The 18,005-nt window shown below is 38.1% G+C and overlaps 1 protein-coding gene and 1 long non-coding RNA gene across 2 annotated transcripts; one reads left to right on the top strand and one right to left on the bottom strand.

Annotated features, from left to right (window-relative positions):
• Positions 1 to 3,216: 3,216 nt before the first annotated feature.
• LOC137083646 (uncharacterized) lies at positions 3,217 to 12,837 on the bottom strand. The gene is made up of 3 exons (XR_010906564.1): positions 12,577 to 12,837; positions 8,304 to 8,393; positions 3,217 to 6,699 (listed from the first exon to the last, which is right to left on the bottom strand). It is a non-coding gene; the product is annotated as an uncharacterized lncRNA (long non-coding RNA).
• Positions 12,838 to 13,890: 1,053 nt separating this feature from the next.
• On the top strand, positions 13,891 to 16,665 carry pou3f1 (POU class 3 homeobox 1). Its single transcript, XM_067449593.1, has one exon. The coding sequence runs from the start codon at positions 13,970 to 13,972 to the stop codon at positions 15,074 to 15,076; it is 1,107 nt and encodes a 368-aa protein (XP_067305694.1). The 5' UTR covers positions 13,891 to 13,969; the 3' UTR covers positions 15,077 to 16,665.
• Positions 16,666 to 18,005: the final 1,340 nt, after the last annotated feature.

Genomic DNA, 18,005 nt, shown 5'->3' with positions numbered 1-18,005 from the left:
AGACATTGTTCAGAAGAACAGCGTACTTTTATTAAAAAGTTGATTAGAGAGGGGAAAACCTATAAAGAGGTGCAAAAAATGATAGGCTGTTCAGCTAAAATGATCTCCAATGCCTTAAAATGGAGAGCAAAACCAGAGAGACGTGGAAGAAAACGGAAGACAACCATCAAAATGGATAGAAGAATAACCAGAATGGCAAAGGCTCAGCCAATGATCACCTCCAGGATGATCAAAGACAGTCTGGAGTTACCTGTAAGTACTGTGACAGTTAGAAGACGTCTGTGTGAAGCTAATCTATTTTCAAGAATCCCCCGCAAAGTCCCTCTGTTAAAAAAAAGGCATGTGCAGAAGAGGTTACAATTTGCCAAAGAACACATCAACTGGCCTAAAGAGAAATGGAGGAACATTTTGTGGACTGATGAGAGTAAAATTGTTCTTTTTGGGTCCAAGGGCCACAGGCAGTTTGTGAGACGACCCCCAAACTCTGAATTCAAGCCACAGTACACAGTGAAGACAGTGAAGCATGGAGGTGCAAGCATCATGATATGGGCATGTTTCTCCTACTATGGTGTTGGGCCTATTTATCGCATACCAGGGATCATGGATCAGTTTGCATATGTTAAAATACTTGAAGAGGTCATGTTGCCCTATGCTGAAGAGGACATGCCCTTGAAATGGTTGTTTCAACAGGACAATGACCCAAAACACACTAGTAAACGGGCAAAGTCTTGGTTCCAAACCAACAAAATTAATGTTATGGAGTGGCCAGCCCAATCTCCAGACCTTAATCCAATTGAGAACTTGTGGGGTGATATCAAAAATGCTGTTTCTGAAGCAAAACCAAGAAATGTGAACGAATTGTGGAATGTTGTTAAAGAATCATGGAGTGGAATAACAGCTGAGAGGTGCCACAAGTTGGTTGACTCCATGCCACACAGATGTCAAGCAGTTTTAAAAAACTGTGGTCATACAACTAAATATTAGTTTAGTGATTCACAGGATTGCTAAATCCCAGAAAAAAAAATGTTTGTACAAAATAGTTTTGAGTTTGTACAGTCAAAGGTAGACACTGCTATTTTTTTGAACACACCCCTTTCAACTAATTGCCCAATTGCACAGGCTTAAGAGCGTGCATATCATGAATGCTGGGTCTTGTTTGTTTTCTGAGAATCTACTGAACCTACTGGTAACTTGTTTGCCACGTAGCAATAAAAAATATACTAAAAACCTTGATTATTCTGGTTAGTCACATTGTACTGCTATTATTTTGAACAAGACTGTATATATATATATATATATATATATATATATATATATATATATATATATATATATATATATATATTTTTTTTTTTTTTTTTTTATATAAAAGCTTGTTTACACCACTGAATACAAAACGAAAAGGTAATTGAACTTTTTATCTAACAATTTTGAGTTCACATATTGCAATTTTCACTTTTTTCCGCAGAATTGTGATATAAACTCACAATTCTGAGAAAGTAATGTCTAAATTGCAAGATAGATTGTATTCACACTGTAAAAAAATTTTTTGGTTTCCTGGTTGTCTTAAAATGCTGAGTTTATTGAAATAAAAATAAAAAAAACATTTATAAAAAATATTTAAAAAGTACAATAAAGGAAATTGGTTTAATATATAGAAACTCAAAATATTATTGTATCTGAATCACATAAATTTAAAAAAAATTATAAATCATGAACATTTGCCATGTTTCACTGTATTATTACAAAAAAAACACAATTACAAAATTGTTTAATAATACTTGAATAAAGGGTGTCAATTCTCGAAAATGTTTATTGTATTAACTCACATTTTTAATTTCAATGAACTCAAAATTTTAAGGCAATTAGGTAACTTACTTTTTAAACATTTTTTGTGCAGTGCAGATATGGAAACAAGCTTCCTGTTACAAAATATGGAATATATTATTGGGGGGATAGTCCCCCCAAAACAGTCAATTCTATCATCATTTACTCACCCTTGTGTCATTCCCAAACCTGTATGACTGAAAGACAGAAGATATTTTTGAAAAATGTTGGTAACCAATGAGTTTTGGGTCCCATTGGGTTGCTTTTTAAGTTTTATTTCTGTGGTTTAGTGCATGAATGTTGCACAAATGTGTCACCTCAGAAAAAACAAAATCTTACAAAAATAGGCAACCTTTAAATGGTACACTTTCCTGCAAGTCATGACAGTCACAATCATGTCAGCTGACTTTACCAGAATGACCAGCCAACAGGTCAATAATGATTTACTTGCCAAAGCCAATTTTTACTTTGTCACTAGGTGGGTGTTATTTGAGACCCTGCTTGTAAGTATTACCAAGTGAAAACGTTTGGTGCAGTGACAGATCATGGAAGAACTGATGCAACATCTCTCTGAGCATATGGTGACAGTGCAGAGACAGGACGGACAGTGCAGGCATTACTAGTGTGCCAGTCTATGTGGCTTAGCAACCAGAGGAAAAAGATCCAAACATGAGCGAGAGCATGAGGGAGTGTGTTCGCAGCCAAGTATAGTACAAGGAAAAGCTGCCTCTAAGCAGTGTCAGGGGGTCAAATCCTAAATGGCTTTTACACGTTTTACACACAAACACATTTGCTCGCTCTCTCTGTCAAATGAGAAGCTTTACCACTTTGCTACACAAATACAGGGTTAAGGATCTCAGTTGACAGTACAAAGGGTGCAGGTTCAATTCCAAGTGCCCTTGAGTACAGCACCCCGGGCTGCTCGAGGGAAACTGTCCCTGCAGGCAGTCACTGAAATTTCCTACTAAAAGTAGAGCTGCCAGATAATACAGAAAAAAACACTTTTTACAAAATACGATTGTTTTACTTTTTTATTTTTTCATGGCATCATTACATCATACAAAATAAATCAGCATCTGGTGCTTTTTAATACACAGTATTTAACAATGACAACATCAATAATAATAAAGACATATTAAACATAACTAAACATTACACAACTATACGCAACTATATACTAAACATTAAATAAGCAAATAATCAAAAAATTATTAGTAGTCATATTTTTTATATTATTGTTGTATTATTTGAATAATGTGTGTATGTATATATATATATATATATATATATATATATATATATATATATATATATATATATATATAGTTATTATTTTGAAAATGAACAATAATGATTAAGAAAATTCTGAAGAAGCAGATGGTTCAATGAGTTTGTTTGTGTGATTCAGAGAGCGCGAGAGAGAGTAAAGTGATTTTGGGATGTGACACATCATGCCCCATGGCCTTACCTGAGTACATATGGTACAAAAAGGACCTACAGGCACCGCACCTGCTCCAGTCTACACCCTGCAAGATACAAAGAAGTGTGAATGTGAGACGGTGTGAAGTGTCACCTCGCTTAAAATGAACGAAGCCATTTGCACATCTTCATTCCTTAGAGTGCACGTTTGCCAGGAAACAATATCCTCATTTATACCTGTGTTAATCATGGGTAATGTGCAAGAAATCTGCATGTGACAAATTGTCAAACAAATTGTCGTTATTTTTCGCATCCTGGCACAGTTCTCAAACGTCTTGGAATTCTGAAGCTCAGTTTTGCGTTATAGTGAATACAGGTGGGATTTTGTCAGGTACTCTTTGATTATGATGCTTAACTGTGTTTTAATGACAGATGGCTGTTTGCCCCTTGTTCTTCTCTCTCGTGACAGCAAAGTGCCCTAACACAGTAGATGCTGTTGAATCCGCAGCAGGAAGTTTTTTGGCTTGTGAGGAAGAGAGGAAAAAATGAATTGAAATCTCTCATAGCCCACAGCTGCCTTGAGAATGGAGCCGTACCCATGGGTCTGATTTTTAGGGTTTGCTTGCTTGCTTGCTTTCTTTCTTTCTCAACTCCTCCTCATTCCCTTAGCCGGAAGGTCTGATATATCACATGTAATATTCTGTGCATGTGTAAAATGTTTATTGTGCACATTAAAGCAGCGTTCAAGGGAAAAGATAGGCAAGTAAGTCTCAAATCCTTATTGTTTTCTTTTTAAAAGTAATTGATCATTAAATACATATCTAAAAGTGTCTGAGGTTTTACTTACACAACTGTTCAGTAAGAGTATGAAAATAATAAATGAAAATTTGTATTAAGCATGGATGCATTAATTGATCAAAAGTGACAGTAAAGACATTTACATTGTTTGACCTTTTTTGTATTGGTATGTATTATTATTTCAAATAAATGCTGCTCTTTTGAACTTTCTAGTCATCAAAGAGCTTCCACCAAAATATTAAACAGCACAACTGTTTTACACATTGTTAATAATCAGACATGTTTATTGAACACCACTAGCATGTTAGAATGATTTCTGAAGGATCATGTGACACTGAAGACTGGAGTAATGATGCTGAACATTAATAAATGGAATCAATTACATGTTTTAGTATATTGAAATAGAAAACATTTATTTGAAATTGTAATAATATTTCACAATATCACTGTTTTTCCTGTATTTCTGATCAAATAAATGCTGCCTTGGTATAAGCATAAAATACTTCTCTCCAAATTCATTTTAAATGTAATATTTTGTTAATTAATAGTTTATTTAATAATATTATTCAATTTTTTTCTAACATAACTAATTTTATTAAGATACTACATCACTTTTAAAGCCTAAATACTTTGGTTCACAAGTCTCCACGTCAAGTCCGAGTCTCGACTGACAGAAAGCTGTTAATATGAGAGATGAATGTATGTATGTATGTGTGTAAGGACAGTAAAGAGATAGAGATGTGTTTAGTTCGAGAGTGTAAGAGAGAGAGATAGAGAGATTCAGCATGCACTGCCTCCGGCTACCATTATGTCTTCCATTTGTCTGTAGAAGTATGGGTCAGTGTGTGTGAGAGGATGTTTGTCTGTTTGCTGTGGTTAGTCGTGTGTGTGTGTGTGTGTTGGGGGACAGGGGTTGTTCTCATTATCATGTGGTGTGTGTGATTAGCAGGCTAGCTGCTGCAGTAGGCAGGCTGCATCGTTTACCATGCTGTCAACACTACAGCCTTCCAACGAGCCCGGCTATTACTCACCATACAACACACACACACACCAACGTGCTCGCTACATGTGTGGGTGTGCATGACCAAGACAAAATGCGGCAGAACCGCACGCGAGCATTCATATACATAATTTGCATAGTATCGAACTCAAATCAAATCAGCGCATAGATAATTGAGAGTGATGGCCAAAGAAAAAAAAACTTTTTCGCACATATCCTTGTATGTTACTGAGATGAATCAACAGCACCAGCCAGATTAACTGGCACAGACAGTCAAACCATAAACGCATACAGTATGAATACAGAGAGAGATTTAGCATAACAGCTACTCTGAACCACACACAAGCAAATCAACAAAGCCTGTCATAAAAGCATGGGCGGCTTGTGGCGGCCTGAAATGATTCCTCAGCATTGGAGTGCATTAAAAAAAACATATTTTTAATTTCCAGAAAAGGATTGCGTTAATTATTTGGAGGTAAAAGAAGTTTGGTCATTCAGAATAGCTCAAAAATAAGTGCTGCAATCAGAGATCCTTTAAAAAAACACACAAAAAAAAACACTTTCCCACCCACCCCATAGATGGAAAAGAAAAGAGAGAGAGGGGAAGCGCATCTAAAAGAAACGGAGGGATTAGGGCTTTGCAAGAGTTTACTACGCTCATTTTGCGCGGAGACCTGCAGGATTATAGATAACAAATGTTAGCAGAGCGCTCTGACCTGCTTGCCGAGAGAAAAGTGCGTCTGTTCGTGCTAAAACAGCAGAGTTGGCTTTTGCGGGGCAGCTTAAAGAAGGAAAAGGAGTGCAGAAGAATAAGATAAAGAGGAGTACTGGAGAGGGTGGGAGGAGTGAAAGAAGAGAACGTAAGAAGGTTGCTTGTAAACCGCACACTTGCCAAGACACAGCCGGGGTGGTGTATCGCGCGCAGCGATTGTTAATTAATGAAGCGATTAATTGTGTCGACCGGGCGTTTGAGGAGATTTTCAGCGAGGTGCAAACCTTAAGCCGATTTACACTGAGTCTACACAAGAACAGGCTCTGAGTGTGTGCGTTACACTTTCCACTCAAGCAAACAAGCCAAATCTCATCTAAGCCTTCCTATAAACTCTATTGCTAATCATCAGCCGTGCATTCCCAGCATGCTCTGGCCTTCTCTCCCTCCCAGTCCATTCCAGGACCTGCGGGGCTGAAATTGCAGTTGGGGCCTGGGGGATTCAGGCTTTGCTATCTTGACTGACCCAAGAGCCAGCTGCTCTCAGACCGGTCAATCCTCAATTAAAAGCAGTCTAATTTAATTCAGTCTGCCCCGGCGAGTGCTTGACCACAGACGACAGCGAGATGGGAGCACTTGGCGTCTGGTCGTGACCCCTTTTGGGCTGGAGCTGGTCTGGTCACTCCACTCTCCCAGCCAGGCAAAGTGTGGAGCTGCCCTCGAAAACACACACATAAGGTCCATAACCCCGTGGCTACGAGTTCAGTGCGAGCATATCGTGGTGATCTCAAAGCATCTGTTGCTAAAGCAGCCTCCCTAAAGTCTTCTTGATATCATATGGTCGAATTCATACCCAAATGCCCCTTGATCTCGTTATTGGCTTTTCCAGTGAATTCCTCAGATGTCTCTAAAGCAAGTCGCTCAGTCCTTTCAGGCCCCTTTGAGCCTAATAAAACACAGAAGCGGGAAAAACAGACAGAATGAGTAAACACAGTGGAACTCCGCTGAATGACCGAAGGGAACGATTTGGGTTCATTAGGCATGCATTAACATGAATTACTATCTAATTAAAAGGAAGCAAGTCATTAATAAGTTTGGTGAGGGCCTCTAGATGCTCTCTTGAGTGCGCGGTGACATGTGGAACTCTGCGGCTTTGTGCTGGCTTGGCCTTACTGTGGCTGCCACCAGGGAAGAGAGACGGCTCTTAAAACACTCCAGTGAAACAGACAGTTTATACGAGGAAATCCACATGGTTTATCAAATCAATCATTAAATATTTAAGTGACTGAATAATGATTAAATACGTTACACAGGGTTCTTAGAAGTACTGTTATTTCCCAGTTTGATGAAAGAAAGAAAAGAAACAACTGTGGATTTTCGCATAACAAAACTCTAGAACTTGGCAATAAACAGGTGTGGATGTCAAAAACTCTAATTATAATTTATAATTTGGCACTCAAGCAAGTTAATCACCATACATTGTGACGAATATATTTCTTATTTGTTTAGCTAAATACATTTTTGTTTTTATTATGTATACATAATTCATGTATATTCATGTATATATTAAAGATTTATTGTTTATTTAATATATTAAATACTTATATATAATATAAATGCATACAGTATATACTATTCATATATATTATAAATTATATAAATATATACAGTAGGTATACATGCAAATATTTATACATGAGTGTGTATGTGTGTGTGTTTGTGTGTGTGTGTTTGTGTTTGGGCATGTTTTTGTGACATATGAGGACACAAATGTGTATAATGACATGGGTATGACATAGGTATTACAAGGAGAAGGTAATTCACTTTTCAAAATGCTTATAAATCATACAGGATGAGTTTTTTTTAGAAAGTAAAAATGCAGAAAGTTTCCTGTGATGGGTAGGTTTAGGGGTAGGGGCAGTGTAAGGGGATAGGAAATACGGTTTGTACAGAATAAAAACCATTACGCCTAAAAAACAAATGTGTGTATGTGTGTGTGTGCGTGCGTGCGTGCGTGCGTGTGTGTGTGTGAGCCTGTTTATGTGGTTTATAAGGACACAAATTTGTATAACTACATGGGTATTACACTGGTATTACACTATAAATGTGATTCAAATGGCCTTAAAAACATACTAAATGATGTTTTTTTGAGAAAGTAAAAATGCAGAATGTTTCCTGTGATGGGTAGGTTTAGGGGCAGGGGCAGTGTAAGGGAATAGGAAATACGGTTTGTACAGAATAAAAACCATTACGCCTATGGAGAGTCCCTGTAAACCACATAGACCAACGTGTGTGTGTGTGTGTGTGTGTGTGTGTGTGTGTGTGTGTGTGTGTGTGTGTGTGTGTGTGTGTGTGTGTGTGTGTGTGTGTGTGTGTGTGTGTGTGTGTGTGTGTGTGTGTGTGTGTGTGTGTGTGTGTGTGTGTGTGTGTGTGTGTGTGTGTGTGTGTGTGTGTGTGTTGTTTTTTGTTGAGTAAAACATTTTTTGAGTAATAAACAATAATTGTCATTAAATAACTATAAAGTTATGTTAAATAATGTGATGTGATCACCTCTTTTATCTCTGGATGTGCTTTCTAAGAAGGCAAATTATGTTTGCATATTTTCTCTATCATCATCATCAGCTTTCAGCTCCATTAGTCCTTTCAGAAGAAATGATGAAACTCGATCAGCGTTAAGCTGTGTATTATTATAAACATAAATCTATACAAAAAAAATAAAATATCTTGGTTACACTTTATAGAAGCAGTCATGAACAAGTCATCATCACACATTTTAGAATGTTTACTAGATGGTTAGATGATATACATTCTAATAGATGGGAATGAAAACCATACTTTCATGTATCTGAATGTGAATGTGAACTAACGGTGTTCGATAATGAATTAAAGTGGCATTTAATGAGATGTAAGACTAAAGAGAGGCCACGGAGGAATTTGCATCTTAAGTTAACATTCAACAGTATGTATGATTCAGAGGTCAAGTCCTGGAATCTGAAGAACAATTTGATATCAAACCAAAGTGCACAGAAAATATTTGCTATTGCAATCATCCACCAAGCCTGAACATTAATGTCAGCGGTTGATAAGTGAGAGGATGGGTGTAGTGACAGCTTGTCCAACATTACAAACCCACTGCATCACAGGGATTGAGGGGAAAGTGACGTTGATTTGATTGACCATTGTGAAGGCAGACAGTGGAAGAGAGGCCCAATGTATTCAGAAGCATGCTTCTAACCCCTTCAGCCCACAAGCTGTTTACCACTCTATCAGCTGCTTACCAAGGGTCTGGCTGCCATCCATATTCAGACGGCACAAATTCCACTGCTTATCTCAAAAAGCCCCCCTCCAAAAGCTCCCTGTTCCCCTCCACACATACATACATACATAAACGCATCTTTATGGAAGCAAGTTGCAAGTGCACACCTGGATAGGGGCAGGATAAAGATCGCCTTGAATTCAAAGCAACGGATTGAGGCCTTTGCGGACAGAGCGGACAGCAATACAGGTACGCTGCCCAACTTTGTGTGTGAATGTGTGTGAGAAAAAGAGGAAGAGATCACAAAGAAAAATATCTGCATTTTTATATTTAAATTAAAGCAGATCATAAGGCACAGAAGAAAAAAGATCATATAATTTTAGATTTAGATTAGACATTAAATTAAAATACTAGTGTATTAGAACTGGAGTAAATGTAAAAGAAGAAATGACGAGTGATTTGACAAAGCATTGCAAGAGTATGAAGGTCAGCCTTGACAATCTCAAACTGTATAGAATGCTTCATGTTTATTTTAAATAAAGCATATATTATCTGGCATCCACTGCAATAATAATTTTGTTTAAAAACTCTCTAGGACCAAGGTTTTTAAGCAGGGGACCCCTGTGGGTCTGTGAAGGTACTGCAGGGGTCTGAGAAGAAGATATATGAAAAATAATTTTCTAGGAATTATTTAAATGATCATTATGTTCTGGCGAGTTTTAATGAAAGTTATTACAGAATGTTATGGAGAAAAACTTTGGTCTATAAATCTGCATGGAGGTCCCTGGGTCTATAACTACTGAAAAACGTTGTCTAGGAGACTAAGAAATTGATGCTTTAAAACATCGTTTAATGGAAAAAATACTAGATTGACTAAAATGCACTTCTGAACTTTTATATATTCAAAACACTCCGAGATGTCGGTAATGGAAAAATTTGAATGTAGGTAGCCTGTAATTTATAAATAGGGTTGCCATCCATTTAAAAAAAAGAACTGACAAAGCATAGAATTAACTGTGTAAAAAAAATCAGGTTAGTCTCTTAGCTGTTTCTCCTACACTTTATGTTTTAAAAAGGCTTGTTCGCTGGCTGTAAGAGAAAGAGTACCCATCTCTCTTTGCACTGGCCAGTGATTGAAGTTAGGAACTCACTCCATGGCTAATTGCGCGCCGGTGCTTTCACATGAATATTCATGCATGCGTCTTCGGGGCCCCGCCTAATTAGCCCAAAGATAAGTCGAGAGTTGGAGAGATATAGCCCACACCTTTTACGGAAAGGAAAACATTCCCGTTCCAATCCCTCGGGATGCTTGCGGAATCGCCTGAGTTCATTAACTAAAAAAAAGAGAGCAAGAGGTACCTGAAAAAGCGCAGGATGCGTCTGCACATTCGTGGCTACTCAGGAAGCGCGCGTGCCCATTACGCATGTCTGTCAAAGCGAACGGGTGAAAACAAACGGCATATATGGAAAGAGAGGTGAATCTTTAGTAGAATGAATCTTTAATTAAAACACTTATTTCGCTTTGAGTCGATGTCAGTATTTAACTGCAGGAGCTTCCTCAAGTTAGGTAGGAAATAGTTTGAGAGCAATGTTTTTATCTATTTTTAAAAGTTTTTAAAAGTGTCAAAATGGACTTCACTCTCAGTTAATTTTCACTATGCCATGGCAATCACTCATTAAAGACACCAAAAAAGATTTTTCATTATAATTATTTTCCTTGTTTACGTATTTATTATTTGTATTATCAAGCCTACATCACATGATACCGAAATATTACATATGCAGTAAATATATTACCAACTGACGTTGTACAGACTACATCGTTATTGTTTATGATGCTGGATTGCAGCATTTTAACTTAGTCTAACTTTGTATCCGAGTAGGCTAGTGATTTAAACTTTTTTTTGTGTGAATATTTTTAAAAGTGTATTGCAATTAATAAACATGCAAAAATGAGGATTTCTGGCTAATGCTGATACGGCCATGTCAAAAAGAAGATAACGGTCAAAACAATGAAACTTTTTAATCTCTAATATGAAAATGTTTTAGCATTTGGCACCCACAGATAACGCCATGTATATTCGCTGTTTTCTGAACTCTTTCTCCTGTGCACTTTTACGGCCTATGGTTAATGGAGGGTTTGACCGACCAGACTCTAATTATATTCAAGTGGAGGGGGTCCCTCGTGCAGATTAAAGCACGTGACTACAGACGCGTGAATCGTGAGAAAAGAAGACTAGCGCCCCAGAATCCAATCTTATCTTCTTCTCTTTTTTTGTGAACGAAAGGAAACATTTTGTATGCAAATTAAACGAAATGTTTCTCTTATAGAGCTACTTGAATATCAAGTGAATTAGTAATGAGAGCTAATACAGCTTTAATATAATTTAAGATTTGGTTTCAAGGCATCCTGTTATAACCTACAGAAAATCTACTTGTAACAGATAAACAGAGATGAGCAACAACTTTTTTTCCCTTAAACTTCGAGCTATAAAATTCTGTGAGCAGATTTAGTACATCCTGGATACTCAAAGGCCACGATTGTTCCCTACTGTCTTTCATTGCCATCTTACAAAACAAGGGCTATTATTTGTCTTTTCCTGTATGGCAAATCATTCATCTGCAGGATCAGTGTGATCCTTTCAAACCGCTCTCCATAGCAACCTCGTGCATCCCAGGAAAAATTCACCTCGCTCCACACAAGGCCATATTCTTTGCGAAGGGGGAAAAAAAGAAGCATCTGGGCGCTTTTTGAACCACTTTCTTTCGCTGGCAAACTAAGCGAAGAGTTTGACTGTGCTGCTACTGTGACGCAGCTCTCTGGGCATAAATGACCGCTCTTTTTATAGACTTCCAAATGAGAGAAACTGTACAGTGAAGCATCCTCATTAACTGCGGCTCTCTGGGGCAGAACGACATTCGACTATACAGCACGCTTTAGATTAAAAATAAATACAAATAATTATACATTTAACAAAAAAAAAAACTGCTTGCCTATAACTTGGTGTGGATCACATAGCCTATTCATATTTATCGCCTTAAGTCATGCACACAAAATATATTTAATGTGTAATAATCATGAACGCAAAACCGAAATTTACAGAAACGTTTGAAAATTACAGAAAGAGATTAATATAAACGCTTAAAAGCCACTGGAGAGTTAGGAAGCGAAGGTAAATCATTATTATCAAAAAACACTTAGCCTATTATATCAGTTTAGAAGCTTTGCTGAAGTTATATAAATAGATAAACGTTGTACTTAAGAAGATATACGATAGGAATTTCAAAAAATTACACAAATATAAACCACCTGAGACGTTGTTTAATTTGGAATAAAATCACGTTCTATTCAGATGTGAACTTTAAAATAGCCTAATGTTGAAATATCCCTTCTGCGAGTGTTATTGCATATGTGATAAATAAATAAATGGTGGCTTTACATAACCACGCCTTTGACAGAGTGGTGACGAGCACTTGTGACCCTAAGAACATCATTTAGGTTACACTTCCATGAACGCGCGAAGCTCGTGCAGATGGACAGATAGGAAAAGCAGTGTGCAAACTTACCACAGTGAAGCGTTTTGGATTGACGCCTGGGTTCTTCGCATGTAACGGCACATTTCCTCGCAAAAGCCTGTGGAAACACCCCATAAGAGCAAGACAAACACACAAACACGAACGTGAACTAAAAAAATACAGTGAGGTAAATAATTTAAATAGAAGTGATACCAAAAAAATCTTCTAAAAAAGCTGTGGTTTTAGATGGAGTCGAACGTGTGCCTGATTGCGGAGTTTTAGACGACTGGAACAGGAGAGATGTAAGATTTGTTTAAAGCCCCACATTTCCATTTAAGAACGTGATTGTGTTTGCAAAGATCCCTTTCAATCTTCGCATCTCCCCCTCTCTACCCCTCAGCGTCTCCGAGGCTGCTTTGCAATTCATAGAATTGGTAATTTGCTATTGGGACAAAACGTGAAGGGAAAAATAATCAGATCAGCCGGGAAAGGAATACGGAGGAGGCCAGGAGGGAGAAACACTGGATTTCTCTCGAAGTTACTGTTTAGAAAAAAATGCTTCGAGTGAAGATATTGTCAACACGCCGCAGCTTTATGTGGACTTTGTATGTTTGTAAAAATCTAGTGGGTTAAATTAAGCCAAAACCTGAAATGTAATGATTTGTAAATGAGAATGTTACTGAAATGTACTTTAATCAAACATTTAAAACGTGCACTAGCCTATTAAATGAAATACAAGTCTATTTATTTACAGGGTCGGCGGTAGCCTATATTGTTTATGCATTTATGCATAATGATGGAGAATGTCTGATATGTTACAATGTGGGCGGTCTGTATTTCTGTAAGATGTTTTATTAATTCGATACATGGTACCTACTTGAATAATCATAAATAATCGTGTATGTGGGTAACACTAAATGATAGGCTATTGCTATATATAAACATCTTTTAATGTATCATACTGATTTTCATCTTTGTCGTGGGTGGCTCCTGAGATACTTTAGAACACCACTTGCAAAGAGGAGCGGTACAGTTTCTAAAAGAGGCAATGCAAGGCGGGTCATTCTTCCACCCCGCCAAAAAGAGTACCACACTCCCCCACGTGGTTATTTGCAAAACAACCCTCAAAGCCCAGTAATTTCCTACGGTTTTGCTGCTCACGCTCTCTTATAGTGGGGAGAGGAGAAGAAAAGGAAAAAAGAGAAAGCGTCTAGTGAAAGCGGCCAATTGCGAGTAACTGGGATCACGGCGCCCGGCAGCCAACCAAGCGGCCCGCGAGAGGTAATAAGGAAACCTGGTGGGCTGTAGTCGGCGAGGAACCAATGCACGCGCAGGGGAGGCGTGTCTTAGCTCTTCCCTAAGACCTCCCAGAGCAGGTTGTTGCGTTTTGGGCTCTAAAGCTCAAAGATCTCCGAAGTGCTTGTCAGTTTTCTAAGTCGGAGCCATGGCGACAACAGCTCAGTATATTCCGCGGAATAACTCATTGCCTTCGAACCCGCTAATGCATCCGGATTCGGACAGGATGCACCAGGGGACGACCTACAGAGAGGTGCAGAAAATGATGCACCACGAGTACTTACAAGGGCTAGCGACCAACACGGGACATCCGATGAGCCTAACGCACCACCAGTGGCTGCCAACCTCCAACACCGACTGGACCAGCGGCACCCACATCGGACAAGCGGAGCACAACAAAGCCAGCGTGCAGAGCAGAGAAGACCTGGGGAACGGCTATCACAGATCGCATCTGGTCCACCAGCCGACGCAAAACAGCCACCACGGATCATGGGCGCCGACCACAACGCACCACTTATCCCCGCTCTCTCCCGCCTCCAATGGTCACCAGTCGCTGGTCTACTCGCAGACGGGCTACACTATGTTAAGCCCCCAGCCGTCGCTGCACCACGGCTTGCGGGACCCGCTCCACGACGACGCGGGTAGCCATGACAACCAGATGGAGTCTCCTCAGCAGCCGTTCAGCCACCACCAGGACCACTCGGACGAAGACGCCCCCAGCTCCGACGACCTGGAGCAGTTCGCCAAACAGTTCAAGCAGAGGCGCATCAAACTTGGTTTTACGCAGGCGGACGTGGGCTTAGCGCTGGGCACGCTCTACGGAAACGTCTTTTCCCAGACCACCATCTGTAGATTTGAGGCTCTGCAACTGAGTTTCAAGAACATGTGCAAACTTAAACCTCTGCTTAACAAATGGCTCGAGGAGACAGATTCAAACACGGGCAGCCCCACGAATTTAGACAAGATTGCAGCACAGGGCCGGAAACGAAAGAAGAGGACCTCCATCGAAGTCGGAGTGAAAGGGGCACTGGAGAACCATTTCTTAAAGTGCCCCAAGCCCTCCGCCCACGAAATCACCTCTTTAGCTGGCACTCTGCAGTTGGAAAAAGAGGTTGTGCGTGTGTGGTTTTGCAACAGAAGACAGAAAGAGAAAAGAATGACACCGGTGGGGGTCCCTCATCCAACCATGGAGGACGTATACTCACAAGCGGAGACACCCCCTCTCCACCACACACTACAGAGTCCTGTCCAGTGACTGCTATCTTAAACAGTGTCCTTGTTTGAAAAGAAACTACAATGGATTTTGTTTATCCCCTTTGTTTATCCCAAGAGATCAGAGACAGAAAGTTTGGGAAGAGTTCGCTGACAGAGACCGGGCAGCTTACGGGACGCCACTAATTCTGAATAACGTGAAAATGCATACAGTAGGCTACCGCGCCGGCTTCGCGTGCATTTATCAAATCAGTACCAGTGTTTACGAAAATTGTATCGTTTGTGCCACTCTGGAAAAATTCGCCGATAAAAGGGAGCTACGAGCCACAAAAGGGGCAAGGTCTCCTTGGACAAAGGAGAGTGGACAGTGTTTTTGTAAAAGCGATTAACCAGATTAATTATTACAATGATTATCTGTATTATTATTTGTGTTGTTTACTTTATTTTGAATGTTTTAACGCTAAGATCTTTTTTTCTGTCTAGCGAGTGTTTTACTATAATTTCCACTTAAGACAGATGAATTTCGGGATGGAAAGAACAGGCACTTGGTCAAAACCTTCAATACAAACAAGTGCACCAGGAACTGTTTACAATGATCATTTCTTAGCACCTGATATCGTCTAAAGATGCAGAGACGTTAAAACGGCAACAAGAATACACTGTCTGACACAATATTTAGTCATTTTGAGTTCTACTGTTCTCATTTTTTCCTCTTTGCATGAGGCACTTATAATAATGTTATTTTAATTTCGTTCCATGTTTGTTTGTTTTGTTTTTTTACACTGTATTTGTTGGAGGTATACGACATTAATGCTTTACTTGTTTACAATTTTCGTTTCCAATTTCGCGTTATTTTGAACCGGCACTATTTCCTAAGTCTGCTCCAGCTAAACATATTGAGAGTGACGAGTCAAAATGAAACAGAAAGAAATATCTCAGGTAATTTTCAGTGCCCAAAAATCGTGCTGTACACTTAGTTCTTCTTGATTATTGGCCAACTCTTGACACTCTCTATGTCAGCTGTGCCCGTTTAGTTTATGTTACTTACATTTTACATCCTACTTATGAGCCTGGACACGGGGGAAAGTAGTTGTTTTAGTGAATAAGGGATGTGTTTTCGGGACTTCTTATCAGGATTGGGGTCAAAAAAATAAATAGGAGGCTGGTAACGTTTCGTGTCGTTTCTCAAGGTCTGGCATTTTTTCATTGGACAGCAGGTGTTCATTTCTGCAATGTTATTTGAACAGTGTGAATATACAACCTTTTCCAAAAAAGTAATAAAAATAAAAATAAATTACAAGAGAAAAGATTTTAAATAAATAGTTGTCAGGATTATTTCCAATATGTAAATATGTCGAATATGTAAACATATGTATTTGTTCTGGGTTCGTTTTGTTTTGTTTTGTTTTGTTTTCCGGGCAGTTTTGTACACTTACTAATTCCAAGAAGATATTTTAATATTTCATTTATGACCATTTATATATCTATATATTTATTTCCTAAGTGTGTTTGGAGCTTTTTTTGTTCGGCTCTGTTGATTATGTTGCAGTGGATTACAAATGTTTTGTTTACTACATTGGTTGTATGTTGATTGCGAAATGTAGACTGCAAAGTCACGTTTATATTTATGTTATAGTAATATTTTATTACTTACATAAAACATATATACAAGAACACGACTTTTGTCTTTTTTGCACATTTTCACACCTGTCATGGTGATGGTGAACGAAATAAGCTTTCATGAAACCACTGCAAATCACTGTTTGTTGCGATTCGAAAATCAAAAACATTAAAATAAATCATAAATACATCATTTAGCCTACTTTTTTTAATTAATGCATGACGAAATAAAAATAATACACACAATGCACTACAACATTTTAATATGGACAATTATACAGATTCAAAAAAGTAATTTTAAACGATGTTTTGTGAGCTGCAAATGTTGACCTTTCGCTTTCATCCTATTAAACTAGCAATAAAACTTAATGTAATTAATAAAAATGCACAGTAGCCTATATGCGTAAGAGAACTGCACAGTTAAGTCTACCTATAATGGTGCGTGCATTTATCTATTATACGTCAAAAATGTAAAGCACCATACATTTCATCCAGTTTCATATTTTTTAAGCTCTAGTTTATATTTTAAAAAATAACATTTTGTGGTTCTTCTAAAACCCAAGTAGACAATTATATACTTTAGAACACAAATATTTTATAGCCTACCTGCCATGCAAATGTATCTAAAAACCAATTAGCTATCGAAAGCTTATACTATTTTTAAACGTTAAATACATAAACGGATAACCAAACTCGTTTGATTTTACATGAGCGTAGAATTGGGAATTTGCTGTGATAGTTTGCTTTTATCCGTGACCCGCAAATCAAAATTCGAAATCTGATTCTTATTTCTCTGGCTCTAAGGCGTCTTCTCTCCATCGTTTAGCCTATATGATGCTGATTTCCCTTATAGACTCTCAGTTCATAACTCTAGCTGTAGCCCCTCATTAATCGTTATCATTTGCAGTAATATAGTAGGCTATATTTCACCTGTTTAGTAAGTTTTAATAACGGCTTGAGAATATACAAACTTTAGATGGATAAATGCTGCTTGAAATTGAAATCACTCTTTAGAAATATCGGATTGGAATTGGACGTTATTTGTTCAGAGCTTTAGCCTATATAGGCGAAGAAAGTTTTCTCGGAAAATTCAATTGTCATCTTTGTCAAATGGTAGATGTAAAAATGTGTTATTACCATATTTATAATGTGTCGTGGGTATTTAAATATTTTCCCATTTTGAAAGTTCTCATTGACTATTTTATTTGCATCAGTTTTCTCTGAATCTCTTGCGTTCGCGATTGGATTTGAGGTGTTTTTTTAGAGAACGTATAAACTACCCTATAGCCTAAACAACTTTTATTAATTATAATTTACTTGGTTTATGAAGTACAAATAATTTACACAAATAA

This window comes from Pseudorasbora parva, chromosome 7, assembly GCF_024679245.1.
Source record: "Pseudorasbora parva isolate DD20220531a chromosome 7, ASM2467924v1, whole genome shotgun sequence".
Taxonomy (NCBI): Eukaryota; Metazoa; Chordata; class Actinopteri; order Cypriniformes; family Gobionidae; genus Pseudorasbora; species Pseudorasbora parva.
Note: the sequence above shows the minus strand (reverse complement) of the source record. Positions and strands in the feature narration are given on the sequence as shown.